The following is a 20363-nucleotide window of genomic DNA, read 5'->3' as shown; positions in this document are numbered from 1 at the left end:
TCTAGAACATGAAGGTAATAAAATATTTCATCACAAGGTTAGGGAGAGAGAAGTGAGTACTGAGTGTAGTGGAGGAAACAGGTTCATGGAGGTTAAGAAAGCTGGCCAAATCTCAGAGCCAGTAAACTGCACAGCCTGACTGCAGCCAAGTCTGGAGATGCCCCAGGAGAAGTCTGGATCTGGTGCATGAAGCTGCTGGCAGGTCACAGAGCAGGGGAGTGACGGAGCTAGAGTGTGCTTTGAAAAGGAAATCCAGAGATACAAAGGATAAAAGAGAGACAGACAGAAGACAGAGACAGACTATGGACACGAAGAGGAGGCCAGTGAGTGGGTTATTTGGAACCTGGTGCTCAGAGTGAAAACTGTGTCTTATTCACTTGGATACTTCTAGAAATCAGCAGTGCTGACTTATGTCGGGTACTGAGACCGAGTGGACATAGGAGTCACGCTATGTTATGTTCTCTCTCGTGTTTTGATGCTGTTATGTTATATATTGTGTGTTACATGTTATGTTACAGTGTGTTGATATATCACACTGCTTGCCTTCTCCAAATCTGTTCTCTCACTTATAAACTGGGAACCAGACGGTTGCCAGTATCTTTTCAATCTCTAACATTCTAAGAATGTTTTTCTCCATCGCTCTTCCCCCTTTAAGTCCCACCAGCCCTTCCCAAGGAGCACACCCTTTCCTCTTCCTGAGGGTTTGGGGAGGAGACATGAGAGATGGGAGTCTGGGTGCTGAGCCCCACTGGAAGGTCAAAGGGAAGCTGCCCAATGGTCCCGGCCTTCCCTGGGACTCAATCATCTTTAACCAGGGTGGCCCATTCCGCGCTGACTTCCTAACAATGGGGCCAAATTCCCTGGACTTCCAGTAATGGTCTTCTCCCCTTGGCCAGGGGCCCAGCCAGTCCTGACCTGAGCAGCCTGGTGACCTCAGCCACAGCCCCTGACCACAGGTCAGGGTTTGTTTGCCATGGCTCTTTCTGTACACATTTCCAGGAACACCCCCCCCCCCCAGCAGGGCCAGCGCCCTTACTGACCTCTGATTCTCGAGAAGGGAGATTGCTCCAGCGGGGTTCAGTCCCACCTCTGGCTGGCTCTGTGACCTGGGCCGATCCCTCCCCTCTCAGGGCCTCAGGTTACACTCCTGTTAAATGAGAGATCTGGAAAAGAGGTTTTATGATTACATGTTAAAATATATAGCTTTATGAGCGTGCTGAAGATAACCACATACACGTGCAATTTCAAAAATACAGGTTTTTGTCATCACATCTAATAAAAATTCTGTATCCTTCTTCCTCTTTGCAATGGTATCTCACAATCATTACTTCTTTAGATCCTCATATGAATGCTAAAAAGTGGGTTATTATTCCCATTTTATAGATAATGGGGCTCAGACTTCGAGAAGGGCTGGAAGGTGGGCAGCATTTATTTCCCTTTTCCTGTGTGAGAGGCCTCCCCTGCCTCTCAGCTTTAATCCTCAACACACACACCTGGAGCGTAGGACTCGAGTTCCCACTTTACAGATGAGGAAGGAAGGTTCCGTGGGTAACGTGACAGAGATCACACAGCTAGAGGTAGCAGAGCTGGCATGTGAAGCCAGGTTTTCTTTCTTTCTTGAATTGAAGTATAGTTGGTTTACCATGCTGTGTTAGTTTCTGGGGTACAGCACGGTGATTCAGTTATATATATACATGTATAGTCTTTTCCATATTCTTTTTCATTATAAATTATTATAAGATATTGAATATAGTTCCCTGTGCTGTACAGTATAAACTTGCTGTTTATCTGTTTTAGATATAATATTTAGTATCTGCAAATCCCGAAATTCCAGTTTATCCCTCCTCTCCCTTTCTCCCCTGGTAACCATAAGTTTGTTTTCTATGTCTGTGAGTCTGTTCCTGTTTTGTAAATAAGTTCATTTGTGTCATATTTTTAGATTCCACATATAAGTGACATCGTATGATGTTTGTCTCTCTGTCTCTGACTTACTTCACTTAGTATGCTAATCTCTAACTCCACCCATGGAAGCCAGATTTTCTAGCTTGAGATTCAGTGCTCTCTGTTACATCTGCTACTTCCCAACCGGGGGTGAACTTTGCTCCCCAGGCAACATCTGGCAATGTCAGGCAACAGTTTGGGTGTTCATGACTAGAAGGTGCTGGTGGCATGTAGTGGGCAGAGGCCAGAGATATTGCTAAACAGCTTACGGGGCACAGGCCAGCTGGAAATGCAGTGGTGCCAAGGCTGAGAAACCCTGGACCATAGTCCTGCCTAGAATGGGTTGCCGCAGAGGTAAAGGACTCCACCGCCTCCCCCGCCACGCACAGGCAGGCGAACACCACACTCACACCGTTAGGGAAGTGCCCAGCAATGGTAACGCACATGTCTGCCAAGGGCTTTATTAATTTCTGCATTGAAGGCTGACAGTAAGAAAAAAATACAGAGACTCGCATACAGACGAATACTTCATATTCTTCCCACTTCCTAAAAATTCTGGAGTGTTCTGAGCTCTCATCCTTCCCTGAGACCCAGGGTCCACAGGTCTCAAAGTCAGGTAGGTCCACTCCAAATTTCAGAGTGGTCAATTGTGTGTCCTGAGCTGGTCACACAGACACTCTGAGCCTCCACATCTTCATCTACGGGCTGGGGAGTTTATCACCTGCTTCACAGAGTGGCTGCGAAGAGCCAATGAGGCAGGAGAAAAGTTGAGTGTTGGACTCTGCGCCTGGCACATAGCAGGCCTTCCAGAAGCTTGACGGTCAGTTCTTGGGCTCTGGGAAGCTGGACAAAGCCCAGGGAGGGGCCCTCTGTTCTTTGTGTGCCCACAGATGCAGCCCATCCATGAGATTCTGCGGCACACGAACCTGCGGTCCCTGGAGGCCAAGCGCCAGAACCTGCAGCAGGCCCTGGACCAGTACCTGATGGAATTCAACGCCTGCCGCTGCGGGCCCTGCTTCAACAATGGGGAGCCCGTCCTCGAAGGTACCGGCTGCAGGTGTCAGTGCCCCGAGGCTCACCAGGGCCTCGCCTGCGAACGACTGGAGTTACAGGGTAAGCCCTGCGCAGCCTCGCTCAGCTTCAAGCCAATCCCAGCCCAGAGGGGCCTCCGGGCTTCCCAGCCTCTCCGTCCCGTGCCCTCTTGCCTTGTACTCTAGGAACCCACATTCCGAGCTTTATGGCTGACCCTCCACATATAACGGCTCTCTTGCTTTCTCCCTGCCATCGGGACCCTCTGTCAGATGAGTTTTTTACCAAAGTGTAGACGGACAACAGGATTCATTTCTGGAGGAATGTGTTAGAGTCCCAGGGCCGCCCTAATAAATTACCCAAAGCTGGGTGGCCTAAAGCAATGGAAATGTACTGTCTCACATTTCTGGGAACTAGACATCCCAAATTCAGGCACAGCAGCCAGGCTGATTTCCTCTGAAGGCTCTGAGAGAGAACCTGCTCTGTGCCTCTCTCTCAGCTTCTAGTGTCTGTCAGCAACCTCTGCTATTCCTTGGCTGGTAGACACACCACTCCAGTCTCTGTTTCTGCCTTCACATGGGGGGTTCTCCATGCTATGTCTCTGTCTCCTCCTCTTATGAGAATTCTAGTTGGTGGATTAGGACCTTCCCTAATCCAAAGGACATCATCTTAACCTGATTTCATCTGTAAGGATCCTATTTCCAAACAAGGTCACATTCACATGTTAACAGAGTTTGGACTTGAACATATATCTGTTTGGGGCACAACTCAACCCACTACAAGGGACAAGTCAGTTGTCCCAAGGAGTCATGACTGAACACAAGTTTACGAAATGTTTAATGTTTAAATATTTAACATATGCAGCTACAGCATGAACCAACTGACATTAGAAAAGAAGGTTCTCCAAGAAGGTTTAGAAATACATATCCCTTAAAGATGAAAAGGTCTAGGCATGGATGTGAATCCCAGGTATTTTGTTAACTTACTGAGTCTCTGGTTAATCACCTCTTTCTGGGGCTCACCTTCCTCATCTAAGTTTCCTCTGAGCTCCAAGAATCTCTCTGCATGTTCTGATCCTAAGTTCCCAGTTTTCCGTGCATACTTGGTACATGGACTGATGACAAAAAATATACGCTATTAAATCAATGTATATAAATTAATCTCAACTGCAAGGAAGAAAATGTAAAAGCAAAAAAAAGCTAGATGGGTGTATCCACAAGACTACAGAAAACAAACTGCTGAGACACAAGGTAGATGGGATGGGAGCCTGGTTTTAAGATGAGGTGATGGTAGGCTATGATTTTCTCATTGGCGGAGTCATTCTCAATGGGACGCAGGATAGCACAGCTCCGGTGTCCAATAGGCCCTTGCGTCCCAGTGCTGTCAGTATTCACGTGGGTGGGCATCCCCTGTAAAGTGGGGGTGACATCAATACCTGATCCCAACATCAATACCTGATCCCAGGTGGTGGTGGGGACTAAACTAGCTAACTCCCGCGGCAAGCTCGATTCTACTAAGTAAAAGAGGAGAGAGCTTCACTGGTAGAAGATCTACCCCGGGTTGGCGCCACGTCTAAATTCCTCCTTGGCTGGCTGAAGGGAGTACAGTGGGTCCCCACAAGCTGCCTGGTCCCCTGGAGGAGGGACTCAGAGGGATGAGCCAAGATGGTGAATGAATTCCAGGGACCTTATGAAGGAGGATGCAGAAAATAAACACCAAGCCGACCAATGACCAGGGCCAGGCCTGGTACAGTTTCCTCATGTGAATTGAAAAAAGGTACTGCTGGCCAGCTGGGTAAATTGGGAGAAACAAAGAAAACCACTTGGGGTTGATACTGAAAACCACTGCAGGGCCCAGGGATTTCTTGACTTTCAACAGAGTCTGGACTGGGTTTCAGCCCCATTTGCTTCTTTGGCCGGGCAACTTTCCCAGAGGGACCAAAGGTCAATGAACAGAAAGAGTAACGCCCCCTCATCCTGTGCTGGGCACTACTGCATCACTGTCCATCCATGAGCTCCTTTATTCCCCCAAGAATGTTACGAGATAAATATTGTTATTACCCCACTTCACTGGGGCAGGAGGAGGGTGGGACAACGTGCTGGGTCATCTAGCAGGGGAGTGTCAGGGCCACGATCTGGACCCACATGGTCTGATGCTAAGACCCAAGCTCTTCGTTGTTACATTATTCTGATTTGCATCCTAAGAGTCGAAAATTGGGGGAACGTGGACAGTGACTTGGAGATGATGGCACTGACTTTCGGGGAGTGGAGAGGGAAGGTATGTCCCAGGTCATAGTTATCAGGGACAGACATGATCAGGGACTGACCTAGCTTAAGGGACAGACGTGAGGTCTGCCTGGCTAACTATAATTACAGCACGTCAAGGGTCCTCAGAGCCAGTGACTTGCTTAGGTCCCTGTCTAAGGGTAAGGGCAAAGTGAACAGGGAATGTGGACTATCTCCATATGTCTATTCAATGATCTGGTGCTGGGCTCGTTGGCGGCCATGCTGAGTCATACGTACATATACTAGGCATTGGAGAAAGGGGGGCGTGATGCCAATGATCTGGGGTGGAGGGGATGGCAGGGTGCAGAAGGGGGTTCACAGTCCCATGTCTCCCGCAAGATTACATTCAGTCGGTGGCAAGCACCTCACAGGTGTTCTATTACCCTTGTTCCAAGCAGGGTTTGGCCATCAGGTGGCCTTGGGACTATCAAACTGAACCTTCAGCAGGAGAGACCGACCTGGCAAGGAAATCTAAGGTTGGGGTGTCAGCCACCACAGAGACCCACTGACGTAGGTCCTGAGGGATTTTTCCCTGCAAAATTTTGCCTGTGGGGACCGAGCCACAGAGGTGGGCGAAATAGACAGAGAGCCCTGCTGTGGCTGCCCCACCGGGCGTGTAATTACAGAGCCGGAAGGGACTTGAAGATAATCTAATCCAGTGATACTCACACTGGGATCTGAGGAAACTTGTGGTCTTACAGGGGCAGCCCTAGGGCAGCAGGGCAAACCTGACAGGTGCCCAGCTTCAAACAGAACAGCCCCACTCTCATCCATGTTGGGGCCCATATAAGATTTCGTTCAAGAAAAAAAAACAGTAATAAAAAATGATAGAAAAGCCGTAATGGATTAGCCCATCCTTCACACTGACAGGTGAAGACTCAGGCTGAGAGACGGGCTGACTCAAACGCACAGGACCACTAGGAGGCAGCAGCCAGGGTGGAGGGAGCCTGTGAGCCGACACCCAGAGACAGGCCGCGGTCAGAGCATGTGTTCTGATGCTCTGGGCAGGGGATCTGTCACCCACTGTGGCCTTGTCATTGGAGTCTGAGGCGGTTGGATTTGCAAACCCTCACTCCAAAGCCCAGCCATCCTTGTCCCGGGGTGTCTGGCTGGCCGTTGTCTGCGGAGCTCCAGCCGGGGTCTGCTGCCTGCTCTTGGCACCCTCACTGGCTCAGAGTCAGTCCTCCAGAGGAGCGCACCTCCCTGCCTCTCTCTGCTACCCATCTTCCATGGAACCATGGGTTCCAGTTTCCTGAGACGGGCTCCCAGCATCCTCTCCTCACTCCATCTGGAGTTTCAAATTAAATGTGAGGCGGTGAGCACAGAGGTCCCGACTGGCTACACCAAGGCATTTCCCCGAGGAGAGACCACAGATCACTCCAGGGCAATGGGACAGGGTCTCCCTCTGAACCTTCCCATCGGCTGCTAACCTCCTCCCACTCTGGGAAACTCTCTGTGCAGGAGCCAAGTCGGACGGTCGCTGGAGCTGCTGGAGCGCCTGGTCTGCTTGTAGCGCTGGGACCCGGGAAAGGAGGAGGGAGTGCAACAACCCTGCACCCCAGAACGGAGGCGCCTCCTGTCCAGGCAGGAAAGTGCAGACCAGGGCGTGCTGAGGGCCTCTGGGCACAGGCAGCGGAGTAACACCCACCCACAGCGACCACTGGATACAGACTTCTCTCGGCCGAGAGAAGACGTTAATCAGCACGGACTTTGTCTTTGTCCTGCCAGTCCCTGGCCGAAGACCAGGCCGGGCCATCGACCACCACTGTTCTATTACTCACAAAACTCAGCCAGTCACAGCTCAGTGTTAGGTGTGAACTAGAGTGTTATCTGCTCACAGCACTCTGGATCATCCCCCCGAATTTTTTTTAAGGAAAGAAAGAAAAAAAAAAGGAGAAATCAATCCGTATCTTTGAGGAACTTAGAGGATGTTAGAAACACAGTCAGGCAGATGCTCTTGAAACAATCAATGGCCAATAAAACAAAGGATGATGAGAATGATCTCAGCTCTTTGAGAAATACATCTGTTCATCTGTAGAACCATTATTAGTTGGTAAAATAAGCAGACATACTGAAATAAGGAGAAAGAATGGAAGACTGATTTGTGGTCCTTCAATTGTCCTTCACTGGGACCCAGCATTTTCTGGTTTTCCTTCAATTCCTCTCTTGTTTACTTAAGTCCTTACCACAAACATCCCCTCCTTCCCAATTACTTTCTCACAGCCCGCTATTCTTTACCCTCACTGCATTTTTCACAATTAGTAATTATGTACCGGGTCCCACACCTCCCGTGACTATTTATGACCTGTCTCCCCACAGACGGCAATCTTGAGGGTGGGGATCCCCTTTGTCTGGCCCAGCACCGCATCCCCAGAGGCCAGGGCTGCGCCTTGAACTGAAGGGACTTCACAAGCATCTGAGGAAGAGGTGAGGGGCTCAACTCAAAAGTCAGTTCAAAAATGTGGTCCCTCTTAGTCAGCCTCCCAGCGCGGAGTGGGGGAATCTGGAGGGGCTGCCCAGTGATCATCAGGGCACCTGCCCTGACCCACCAGTGGGAGAGCCAGTCATGCCAGCCTGCCTCCGTATCTCCGCTCCAGTCAGGCCTCAAAGACAGAATGTGTGTGTTGCGCTGACTTTTCTGTTGACCCAAAAGTTTCCCCTATAGATTGTGAGCTCCTGGAAGGCGACTCTACATTCCCAGTCGGTACTGACAATATATATTAGTGCCCCCTATCCTTCCAGAATCCTCAATCTTTTTAGGGTGATAATAAGACATACACACACACACATATACACATACACTATGTATATATACACTTACATACATGAAAGACTTAGAAGGGCTTTTAGGGACACAGGACATTAATTGCTCAGTTAGTGCCAGAATATGTGGCACCCAAAATAAATGCCAAAGGCGGCCAGGTGGGAGAGAGACTTACCTTTCCTTGTGTGTATTTTATATACAGCATGGGGGGTGACCCAGACCTTGGGGGGGGGGGTTTGAATTAGGCAAAGAGGGAGGAGACCTTTAAGACTTAAGTTCAGCATGTCACAAAGTCTAAACTTGAGAAGGAATATTAGGGGTGTGTGTAGGTGTATATATGTTGGAAATGGGGAGTGGGGACTAAAATAAGTCACATAAGATACTTCGCACAATGCCTGTCACATGTCAATTACTAGCATCACCCTTGTTGTCATTGTTACTATTATTAGTTAAAGCTTATAGTTTAGAAGTTCATTTCCGAACTCTTGAGATCTGAAAGAAGTGAGAAATAAGACTCCCATATTGCTTCTCATCCTACCATTAATTTACCTTTTAATCTATGTTAATAATTAATTCCCATTTATTATTCACCAGGGAGTGGTAGTTACAAGCTAGAAAGTGACAAAAGGCCAGACTGGCCAGGCCAAGCTTGATCTAAAAGCGGTTGTTCTCAGCCTTGGTTGCTGGTGAGAATCACCTAGGGAGTTTTAAAAACTCTGACTTTTAGGTGTGCCCCAAACCAATTAAATCCAAATTTCTGGAGATGAGAGTCTGAGAGCAGTAAGGATTTTCTTCCTTCCATTTTAAAAACTTCCTATTTTGAAATAATTACAGATTCACAGGAAGTTGAAAAAAAAATGTACAAGGAGTGCCTGTGTGCTCTGTACTCAGCTTCTCCTAATGGTAGTATGGTACATTTTGAAATGTTTTTGAGATGGATGTACCAGGCCTCATGCCAGGTGCTTTTGCGTACTTTCAGATTTCATGCTTCAAACAGCTCCGTGGAGATCAGTAGTTTTAAAAGCTCTCCAGGTGATTCCAATGCAGCCAAGGGTGAGAATCCTTGAGAACGGAGGTGTCATTACATGTTCACGGGGTGTGCAACAAGACAAAAGGGCACCACGGTAAGGTTTATATGTGAACCTATCTAGTCTTAACAAGGACCTTCTAAGATTTGTTTCATGAGTCCCATTTTACAGCTAAGGAAACTGAGCCTCGTGGGTCCCAGACCTGGCAGGCTGGCCAGGGTCTGAACGCAGTACATCACACACATGCTCCCCAACCTCTGCTCTGTGCTGCCAGCCAGGGGAGGGGTGGGGGGAAGAAACCAGAGGCCAGGAAGCTCGTTAGGAAGTAAGTATCGTCATCTAGACGTGAGATGAGAACACTGGGATGAAGCAATTGCCCGGATCACCTGTGAACCCAGACCAGCAGCTCAGCAAGGCCATCTTCCTGTCGTTTGAGCCACAGAACCACGGCTGGCGTCCCTCCAGCTCCTCTGAGGATGCTGCACTCCCAGCAGCTGGAGAAATTAAAACGCAGCGGCCACAGCAGTTCGCTGGGCAGCCACCCTTCCCCCATCAGCGCGTCTCCCTTCAGGAATGCCTGGCACTCACCACGCCAGAGGCAGAAAACTCGTCAAATGGATTCTCCCCCAGGTCCTTTCAGGAGATCTATAATCTAAGGCTTTATAGGTAGTGGATGTAAAAACACGGCTTAAAGATATAATCTTCAGCTTGACAAGGTGTCTTTTGAAAAGTAAATTAATGACAGAATGAAAAGCAGTAAGGAGCGGCTTTTTTCTTTTCTTCTGCTTTGAGAGAGAGGAAGATCTAAAGAGTTCAGCACTCAGTGAATCTCTTCTGAGCTCGATGCCTTGAGGGTGAAGAAAATGGACAGAGAAAGGGTCGGCTTCAAAAACCATGGTGCAGAAATGAGAGATGGCGGATGGATGCTTCCGGGTGCTGGGGGAGGCAGGGATGGCGATACGGATTAGCAGAAGGACACCTGTTGTCCGGAAAGAAAATTGGGGCTGCTTGGGAAATGGGTGAGCACTCTGGGGAGCCCTGGACTGGCTCCTGGGAGGGCCAGAAATGGGTCAGACGCAGTCCTGGCGCTGGCAGAATGCCCGTCTGGTGGAGAAGGCCTGTGAACCAGCAGGAAGCCCAGCCTGGGGAGCAGGAAGACAGCTGGATAGGAGACAATGGTCAACAGAGTCTAGGAAACCGGCAGGAATTAGAAAAGCCAAGTGAAGAAGGGGCGGGACATTGGGGACAAAACAGGACGTGCAGAGGTGGGAAACCACGAGATAGGTACAGGGCGGGGGCTGCTCAGCTCCTGAGGATGTGGTCCCTGGTCCCCCTCAGGCTGGGGAGAGCTGGGTTTGGACTGTTGTTTTGGTCACTGGGACTTTCCTAAGGGCAGCCGTGCAGGTCTTGGGACGATTTCCACAGACGGCCACTTTCCAGCCATGTCCCTGCTCTCCTCCGGAGCTCCTGGTGGCTCCACGCCCCACAGACACTGTTACACAGCTCAAGCCTTTCCACCAGGATTCACAAAGTTCTGTCTGGTCTGATGACCAGGTACCACTCCATCTTCATCTCCCTTTGCAGATCTTATGAGCCAATATGAGCCAAAAGTCTGTAATCCCTAACAGGACCACAAAGGCCTGTGTACCTAGCCATCACCTCTCTCTCTAACGTTACTTCCTTCCATTCACTCTCCCCTCAGTCATGCTGCACCAGCCATGAAAGCCTTTTTACTGTTCCTCACACCTGCCAAGTTCACTCATGCCTCAGGCCCTTTGCACCTGCTTTCTCCTCCACCTGAAATGCTCATCCTCTAAACAAGCTCCTCCAAGACTCACTCCCTTGTTTCATTCCCATCTCTGCTCAAATAACCCTCCTCCAAAGACCTCACCCTCATTTATTTTTCTCATATACACATCACTATCTGAAATGACAGATTTCTTGCTTTCTTGCTTTCTTGCTTTCCTCCCTTCCTCCCTCCTTTCTTTCTTTCTTTCTTTCTTTCTTTCTTTCTTTCTTTCTTTCTTTCTTTCTTTCTTTCTTTCTTTCTTTCTTTCTTTCTTTCTTCGTCTTGGTCTGTCTCCCTTCATTAATATTTGACCTGAGGAGGGGGTTCAATACATATTGATTGAATAAATGAACTATTTCCAATTTAATTCCTCAAATAGGTCAGGCTTTTTGTCCCCTCCAGGCCTTTGTACCTACTACCCTAGAAGCACCTCATCTCCTCCTAGCTTTTACCAGCACTCTGCAGGGTACAGACGAGGTGTCCCTTCACCCAGAAAGCCAACCCAACCCCTTCCGTTACCCCACACTTCATCAGGTGCTACTCCCCCATCTGGCTCCCCCGTCTGGCTCTGGGTTCCAGCACTTGCCATACCTTTCACTCCAACCAGTGACACCTTGCTGGGCAGATGGGGACTCTGACTTACTTTTGGAGCCCCAGGACCTAGTGTTGTGCCTGGGCCCCTGGGAGCTCCCCAGTAAAAGTCTGGATGCTGTTCCTTCTCTGGTCCCTCCGTGCTAGATGCTAGAGGCCGAGGCCTTTGCATGTCGCGTGCAGCGGCAGCGAGGAGGAAACCCCGTGGAAGATGTTCTCACAGAACTCCAGGTCCTGCCGCCTTCCCGGGACATCAGAGGACAGCCCGCACCACTCTTCGAGGCTGAGTAAATTTGAAAGAGAGCACACCTTTTCCACCTTAGTGAAGGAAAGCCCATCAAATCAAGTTAAAAATTCTGCATTCGTAGCCCAGGGGGTCCCCCCTCCCCTGGGAGAGATAAAAGGGAAATATGCTTCCCTTCTATATTAACAGCTTAAAATGTGAGATAAATCCTCTCGTCCTAACCTGTTTTTAACAAATGGGCTTTGCCGTCCAGTGGCATGACACACGTCTGATGGATCTATTTATCCATTCTATTTCTTCAGTGATAGCAGCTAAGAAGTTTTACCTATTCTTTGTCTCCCTCCCCTAGTCCCATCTTCCTGACCAAGCAGGTGGAGCAAGCAGTTGATGGATGAATGGCGTTTGGGGTAAAAGGGGCCAGAATCAGATAGTTTTTAGGATACGGACAGAACTTGCTTATCAGCAAGGAGGCCCCTCTGGCAGGAGGTGGTGGGGGAAGGAGGAGTGGGTACCAGACAGTGGTCAGTGGTGGATGAAGGAGCACCTGGGGTTGCAAGGTGTAGACGCGAGATAACTGGTGGCCGCAGCCTCCGATAATGGCGCTGCTCGGGCTCCCGGGCGGCCTCCTGCACAGAGGTGAATGTCAGACCAGCCACCTGACTTCCTTTGACAATCCTCCAAGCATTCCCCACTGCAAACACAAGTCCTATTTCCTCCTGGAGAATGCAGTTTACAGAAAATCTGTAAACTGCGGTCTCCATGCTCAACAAGAGACAGATGCTAGGCAGGGTACAAAGGGGCAGATGCCAGGCAGGGCTGGGTGGCTCAGCACCCAAGAAGGCAGAGGCAGTGGGGTACTGCCATGTGCCAGGCACTTTGGGGTGAGAGCAGTCCCTTTGCACGTGTCCTGTCACTTAATCCTCGTATTTGTGCCATCGGGATTACTGGCCCTATATTCCGATGAGGACACTGAAGCTCAGAGAGGAGAAGGGACATGATCAAGGCTGCTCAGCTAGGACGTGGTGGCATGGGGTCTGACATGTGTCTGTCCACCCCAAAGCCTTCTAAACGGCTCTGCTTCTCCACTGCAGGGATGCCCGCCCAGGGCCCTTTCTGTCTCTTCTATGCAAGCAGGCAGGCACCTGCCGGGGGATGGAATTGGTCCTGATTCTGCTGCGGTGGGAAGTAGCCGAGCAGCTGCCCTGGACTGAGGCCTTTCTGCCACTTTTGAGCTGTGTGGTCTTGGGCAACTCGCTCAGTCTCTCCGAGGCTCCGTCTCATCACCTGTCAAAGGCAGATAATAAATCCTTCCTCTTCCAGGCATTGAGAGGATTAAACTGGATTAGGTATGTGAAAGTTCTTTGTAACTGGTAATGCCCTCTGCAAATATTAGTTATTATGCTGTTACATTTTCCCTTAATAACCCAGAGATTGGGATATAAAAGCCTTCCCTGTCCTTTATTAAGACATCCCCTAGGAGCTAAGCTATTTTATGTCTTTCTTGTTCCCTTGTGTTAAGAGTAGGTTTAGTACTGCAATGTACCAAACCAGTTTAAAGCAGTTTTAAACAACTTTAGAAAACCAAACACACAAACCCTAGTTCTTGTTGATGTTTTGAGACTCCCCAGAAGCAAGGATGTCTGGGACACTGCGGCAGGCTGACTGGTCCAGGCACGGGCCTGAGCTTGGTCAGTTCACATCTTCCAGCCCCCAGGAGGACGCTGCCATCACCAGCCACATCTTACAGATGCGGAAACAGGGGCACAGATGGGTGCAGAACTTGTGCAAAGCCACAAAACCAGTAAGTCACGGAGCCAGGCCAGGACACAAACGCAGCGGCGTGGCACCAGAGCGCACACTTCTGAGCACGATGCCCCTCGGCCTCCTCGCCTGTGTTTCCGGTTCTACCCAAGAGGCTGTGATGCTCCCCTACCTCCCCTGCCAGGTGTCGCAGCAGATCCACCCCTGAGTTCTGAATCCCGCATCTCTCAACCTTGGAATTAACATTCCTGAAAGACAACTCCAAGAAGACGACATCCTATGGAAAAATCTGGTTTTGTGACAACATTCCGTAAACAGGGACTCCCAAAGATGTGAAGTACACTGGTTCAGTGTGCTGCTGTCAGGGTTTAGGTGGTCATGACGGATTGCAGCTCAACCCACAAATGAGAAAGGCGGTGAAGGCAGAACGCTGGAAGACATTTTTTTCCTCTAAGTTTTTCTTTATTCGTATCTTCCCTCTGCTGCGCACTGGGCGGGCTTTCAAACCCTCTTCAGCCTTGGTTTCTTCCTCCACCTGTAAATGTGCTTCTCAGGTTTATCCCACCAGTGATGACAGCTTTCTGCTCCCTTCCTCTGCACAGTCCCTGAAGACTTCTGGTGGTCCCCAGGGGGTGTCACAACTCCCCTAACATGTACCTTCAGCCCCTACCTGACAGCAGCTATTTTTGTGCGTCTTTTGTCTCACTCATCTTTTGTGCTGCTGCCCACCGAGCTGGCTGAATGTGCCTCCCCCGGCCCTTGCTGTGTGTCTGCCTCTATCTCAAGGTGGCTGCACCCCAAATCTCATGATGCCACCATCATAAACCACCAATTTACTAAAGCTTCTCACCTGCCTAAGAAGGTTCTGCCCTTGGCCCTGCTCACGTCCCTTTTCATTAGTTCATTAATTCATGCAACAATGATTTATCATTGCTTGCTTGTGCCAGGCCCTGTACTGAGTACCTGGGGTATGTGAGTGCAGTAGACAGACACTATCTCTGCCTTCCAGGACACAATGCTTGAGAAAGACTAGGAGACAATAAGCAAGTAAATTATAATACAATGTCTGCAGAGCCTGGAAACATTGGCAAATAGACATACTGCCATTAGGATATCTTCAATCTGTGAAACAAAACATTTGTCCATCAAGATGATAATCACGGGGAGGGAAATAGCTCAGTGGTACAGCGCATGCTTAGTTTAACATGAACGAGGTCCTGGTACCTCTTCAATCTTCAGCACCTCCATTAAAAAAAAATACAGATGCTGATCACGAGACCTGGCCGGTGTCCCGGGGCCGTCCTGCTTCTGCCCCACTCTCTCCAGAGGGCTTTTTTATCTAAGTGCCTGGGAGCAGGACAGAGTTCTCTTCTTTAAAACCAAGATGACATTTTCCTCTGGATGCTCTGCCAGCAGATGCCCTTTCTCCCACCTCAGCATCCCCCCTTGACTTCCATGTCAGCCCATCCCTGGTAAGAACCATGTCTCCCTCTGAAGCTTTCCCTACGTGTCATCCGATGATTGTATTAATATCTACCCCATCAAATTCAAATAAAGATTAAATAGGGTAATGCAGGTTAAAAGACTTCATAAACGAGCCCCGCTCTATAATTGGCAGCTATTATTATTATTGCTATTGTTAAAATAATTATAATACTTATTATTCCCACAGAAGTTCCGTTATTACCCCCAGGTCACACAGGGAGGAAGTGCAGACACAGAGCTCCCGCCCCGACATCAAGCACACGGCGGAGCTACCAGCATTTCAGAGATTCATGCTCTTGCATGCAAACCCCTCCCACATCCAGCTAGCCTGAGCTGGGTTCCAGCTGCCAGGACCACGGCCAAACTCTACCGCCTGGCCCATGTCCCACAGATACCACAGCTCCTTCACCAGTATGCCAATGCTAGCTACAGTTTGGCCAAGGTTTTCCAAAAGCACAGTTTGCATTTATTTTGTTTAATTCTTACATTATGTTGCAGCCTCCTCCTAAATGCATTTGTTTGCAAAAAGAGCCACGAGGGGAAGTTCAGCCCACAAATAAGCATATGATTATTACACAGTTTAGCAGTGCCTGGGCATCACCCGGGTATTCACCGGTGCTCCGCAATTCAATTGTCTCTCCTTCAAGACCATATTTAATCGGATAAACAATTTCTGCTAAATGCAATAAACGCGAACCTGGGCTGTCATCTCCATAATCAACTCAAGTTTCCCATTAGAAGCGGTGGCTGTGATTGAGATTCAGAATTTAATTTGGCGGCTCTTGCTTCGACGTGCTAGTGCCGGCTTCCTGGGAGCCTCCCCGCAACTGAAGACAGAACCGCTCTCCCCCGTCTCTGGGGGATCTTAAAAGAAGACAGATTATAACGCAGGAAAATTATACGGCCTCGGTGTAATGAAAGAGATAAAACGTTACTGGATTAGCCTGTTGAAATAACAGCAGACGGCAAAGCAATAATGATAAGCCAAACAAGGGCCCAGACCCATCAGCTCAGTTGCGGGGCCCTCGGGGGCGCAGGAGGGCAGACAGGATCGCCATGCTTGCCACAGCGACCCCCAAGCAGGGAAGAGCCAGCTGCTTCTGGGGTGGGTCTAGTGACTCAGTCCCAGAGAGCTGGCCAGCCAGACTGGCAGGTGTTGGTGACCGATGCTTGGATGTCCCGGATGTGTTAGGTCTCGGGTCCCAGCACCCACAGCGGCAAACTTAAAGTGGATGATGTGGCCGAAAACAAAGTAGTTGAAAACGAGCAGGATGAACCAATTCACCTTCAACTGACAGGTTTCCCCGCCCCCACCAACGTGATTTCAACAAATTCACGTGAAGTTATGCCATTGGACAGGAAGCGCCCAAGAGCAAAGAAAATATTAAGGGATGTTTTAATGAGATGGAGTGAATGAGAGCAATAAAGCTTAAACAATCACTTGACTCAAGCTAAAAAAGAAATACTTTGGTTTTTAGTAACATAAAGCTCAACGGCCCTCTCTTCTCCCCTTCAAACATCTCTCCCCCCAAAAATGCAATTTGCACAAAGGCACGAGTGAGCAGAGCAGGATGTACAGGGGTGGGGGAGGTTTACACTGCCCACTGACCCACAGCCACCAGCGTGAACTTCTCCTGACATGCTTCCTCTTCCAGCCATCACACCCTGTCCTCTTTTTTTTCTTTCCTTTTAAACTGTCTCTCGTTCAGTGATCGGTTTCCCCTGCTCTTGTCTCCAGCTCAGGATCTTCGATGGGTACCCGCTCACGTCACCACAATTCAGCTCTGCCCCAGAACTCCTGCTTCCGACACACACCACTGCTCCCTGTGCTCAGCATCCCAAGGAGCCAAGGGAGCCCGATCCACTCTCCTCAGATGCAGCGGGCGGGGATCTGTCAATCACACAGCACCTTCTACACTTCATAAAAAATTCTCTGTTAATCAAATGCCCATTTATTAAGAGGAAGGGGTTGTCCGAGTGAAGAGTTTAAAATTTTGGAGCCTACTACTAATATATAAAAAAATAGATAAATAACAAGTTCATACTGTATAGCACAGGGAACCATATTCACTGTCTTATAGTAACTTTTGGTGAAAAAGAATATGAAAATGAATTTATGTATGTTCCTATATAACTGAAGCATCGTGTTGTACACCAGAAATTGACACAACATTGTAAACTGACTAGACTTCAATTATTTATGTATTTATTTATTTATTTATAAAATGTGAGGGAAAAAAAAAACTTTGGAAACTGAGTGCCCTGGTTTGCAGTCCAGCTCACCTACTCCCTAACTGCGTACCCTTGGACAAGTCAATGGTTCTAAGTCGGTTCCCCTGCTGCTTAATAGGGCTAATACTGCATCCACCTGATAAGGTCTTCATGAGGATGGAATGAGTTAACGCACTGAGCACCGTGGCCGGCACACAGTAATCATTTAATAAATATGAACTACCATTGTCACGGAGCAAGACAGGGTGCTCCCCTAGACAGGAAGAGCTCACTGTCTGCTCATGGATTCATCCTGGAGCACCTACTATGTGCTGATCACTGGGAGACAGTGGGACTTCCATGTAGACAACTCCTTAAACAGCTCCCGGCTGGAAGTAAATATAAGTGAAATAAAACTGTGTGAGCAAAGCACAGATGACCAAAATGCTTAAGCCCTTAAGGAGACAATGACTGTTGAACTTACTCTTTGTTCCAATCAATGTGCATTTTACCAACAACATCTTTATTTTAAACATTCTGAACGGCACAGCCTTCCACCCTTGGGCCAGCCCCAGGTGGGAGCTGGTGGTGGGTGGTGAGCTGGCCTGGGCTCCCGAGGGCTCAGGGCTCTCGCTGTGCACAGCCCACAGCAGCATTACCTGCTAGGAGCTCTCCCTTCCTTAACAGTTAAGTGTCTCGGAAGCGGGACCCAAGCAGGGGTTGCCCCCATTTTGAGGAGGTGGATTGTTGCACTGCCTCTGTCTTGTTTTATGTCCTCCAGAACATGGAGACCAGTCTGACCAGCAATTCCAATTCCCATCAATGGGGACATCTATAAGAAAGAAGGTCAGTGAACATTAATTAACCCTTATTACACTCTGGTGCCCTGTAGAAGGGGTGAGGCGTTTAAACCCTAAGGCTTTAGGAGTCTGAATCTCTGATCTCCCCACTCCAGCCGACTGTCCTCCTTTCAGGCCATTGCCTCGCCATGCTCCCTTCTACCACAGGGCCTTTGCACATGCTGTTCCCGGGCCCAGAATACTCTCCTGTCCTCTATTCATCTGGTCAATCCTATTCACCCTTCAGATCTCAGTTTAAGTGTTACTTCTGCAGGGAAACCTTTCCTGACACTTAACTCGCCATCAACACTTCATGTTTTAAGGTCTCAGGGCATTTTGTAGCAGTTATGATGGGAACTTTAAATGTGTTTTTGGAACAATTTGAATGGTGGTGATCTTTCTAAAGCACAGTCTCCACGATGACAGGAACTATATCTGGCTTGCTCACCCCTGAACCCAGCATCTAAACTGGCACATGGGGGTCCCTGAGTAAGTATGAGTTGAGTAAATGAAGTTTCCAGCTTAGACCATTCCCAGTTATAGGATGCTGGATAGTTCACTCCTGCTCCATGTAGAAAATGGGAGCTCCGTTATTCACTGTGATTGCTGCGTGTTTTGAATGAGGTAATCACACTGTGCTCCCCACTCCCCGACATCTGCCTTTCCCTTGAGGACTTTTGGTTGTTGATGACACTGGCAAACAATCAACAGCGTCCACCATGACATATCGTGTGTCTGGCTGAGCCTAACGCGCAGTGCCATTCTGGGTACTTCATGTCTCCAGGCCTCCCTATTTGTAACATGAGACAGCTGGAGTGGGAGGTCTCCCAAGTCTCCTCCAACCAACAGAGATGCTGTGACTGGGCCACTACCCTCATCCTGGCCGGCCACTGTGTTGGGTCTGGCTGAGATGGAGGAGGAGAGAGTGAAGATACCTCTGAGCATCCTGCTGGGGAGGGGAGCAGCACAGGCACCGAGAGCAAAAGCTGGAGAGTCAGACCCCGGACCTGAACCTGGGGCCCTACACTTACTAACCATGTGACCACTGGGCAAGTTGGTTAGCCTCCCACGGAACCTCAGTTTCTTCATCTGTAGAATGGGGATATTGAGAATATTTTCTTCATAGGTTGCTGGGAGGATTAAAGGATTTAATATACGTAAGATACAAAGTAACACTATTTTTCTCTAAAACATATGACCGATACTTATTTTGCTCTTACCATGTGTTAGGTATCATTCTAAGAGCTTTATATGTCTCAGGAGAAACTCAAGACAACTCTGTGAGGTAGTTAATATCATCATTTCCATTTTACGGATGAGGACACTGAGGCACAAAGAGGTCAAGTAATTCGCTCAAGGTCACAACTATTAAATGGAGATAGAATTTGAACCCCAGCTGATTCCAAACCTTCAGTAAGGTGCATGGTACAAAGTGTTTAATAAATATTTGTTGCTTTCATTGGTTGTGCCATTTCCTTCTTTAACGGTATCACCAAAAAACATCCCAGAGAGGAAAAGAAAGGGGAGAAGTGAGAACTTCTTTTGAGAACTCTTAGATAATAAACTGGCTAAAGAATTTGAGAGCTGGAAGATAGTCTAGTCTTTCAGTTGTTAATTCAACAGCAGCAACTCTGTGGGACTGTGAGGACCCAGAGATAAATGGGACATGATCCCTGCTCGCAGACACAGGGGAGGGGCACACACATAACCCAAAACAGAATGTGCTAAGAGCTATACTAGACATGTGTTCAAAGTCCTATGGGATCCCACAGGAGAATGAACTAATTCTACTTGGTGGGGGGTGGGTTAGAGGAATTTTTACAGAAGAAGGGGCATCTGTGTTGGATTTTGAGGACTGAATAGGAGTTCAGTAAATAAAAAAAGAAGGTAAACATTCCAGAATTATCCAAAGAGATGACTTGCAGATGCCATGCACCAGTAGTCCTGTAACACACACCACTCACCGTTGTAAAAAATAATAAAATATAAAATCAAGCGTCAGGATGGATCTCAAGTTTCAATGTCCAGCTCCCAACCCCATGCCCTAGCTCTGCTCTTGCTCTTTTGAATTGTTCTCTGGACTTCCCTAGACTTCCCTCTTCCAACCCACTCTCGAAGACTCCTTACTTTTCCGGTAGGTGACCTCACAGGCTGGGCCTTGGAATCCGGCAGGACAGATGCAGTCACAGCGTGATTCTGAGAAGACAGCGCAGAGAGAGTACGAATCACATCACGTGGGGAAAAGAAACTCCTTCCTCCCTCCACGTCCCTGCTTTTCTATTAAAACAGGGCAAATGTTTAGTTGAATGATTTGAAATAAGAAGGTTCTGTGCCAGGAATCCCTACTCTATTCTAAGGGATCCGTTGCTCATGAAAGGGTGTTTATTCTACCACCC

General features: G+C 48.6%; 2 protein-coding genes across 2 annotated transcripts in view; one reads left to right on the top strand and one right to left on the bottom strand.

The window, feature by feature from the left end:
• Positions 1-6922, top strand: part of C8A (complement C8 alpha chain) — a 57834-nt gene extending 50912 nt beyond the window's left edge. Inside the window, exons 10-11 of the mRNA XM_010984579.3 lie at positions 2832-3054; positions 6717-6922. Coding sequence (XP_010982881.3) covers positions 2832-3054; positions 6717-6868 — 375 coding nt within the window. The 3' untranslated portion in view covers positions 6869-6922. The remainder of the gene's footprint in view (positions 1-2831; positions 3055-6716) is intronic.
• A 10189-nt stretch (positions 6923-17111) lies between these two features.
• Positions 17112-20363, bottom strand: part of C8B (complement C8 beta chain) — a 38883-nt gene continuing 35631 nt past the window's right edge. Inside the window, 3 exon segments of the mRNA XM_010984578.3 lie at positions 17112-17913; positions 17915-17960; positions 20095-20163. Coding sequence (XP_010982880.2) covers positions 17784-17913; positions 17915-17960; positions 20095-20163 — 245 coding nt within the window. The 3' untranslated portion in view covers positions 17112-17783.

Source organism: Camelus dromedarius, chromosome 14 (genome assembly GCF_036321535.1).
Source record: "Camelus dromedarius isolate mCamDro1 chromosome 14, mCamDro1.pat, whole genome shotgun sequence".
NCBI lineage: Eukaryota > Metazoa > Chordata > Mammalia > Artiodactyla > Camelidae > Camelus > Camelus dromedarius.
This window is presented reverse-complemented; position numbering and strand designations above follow the sequence as displayed.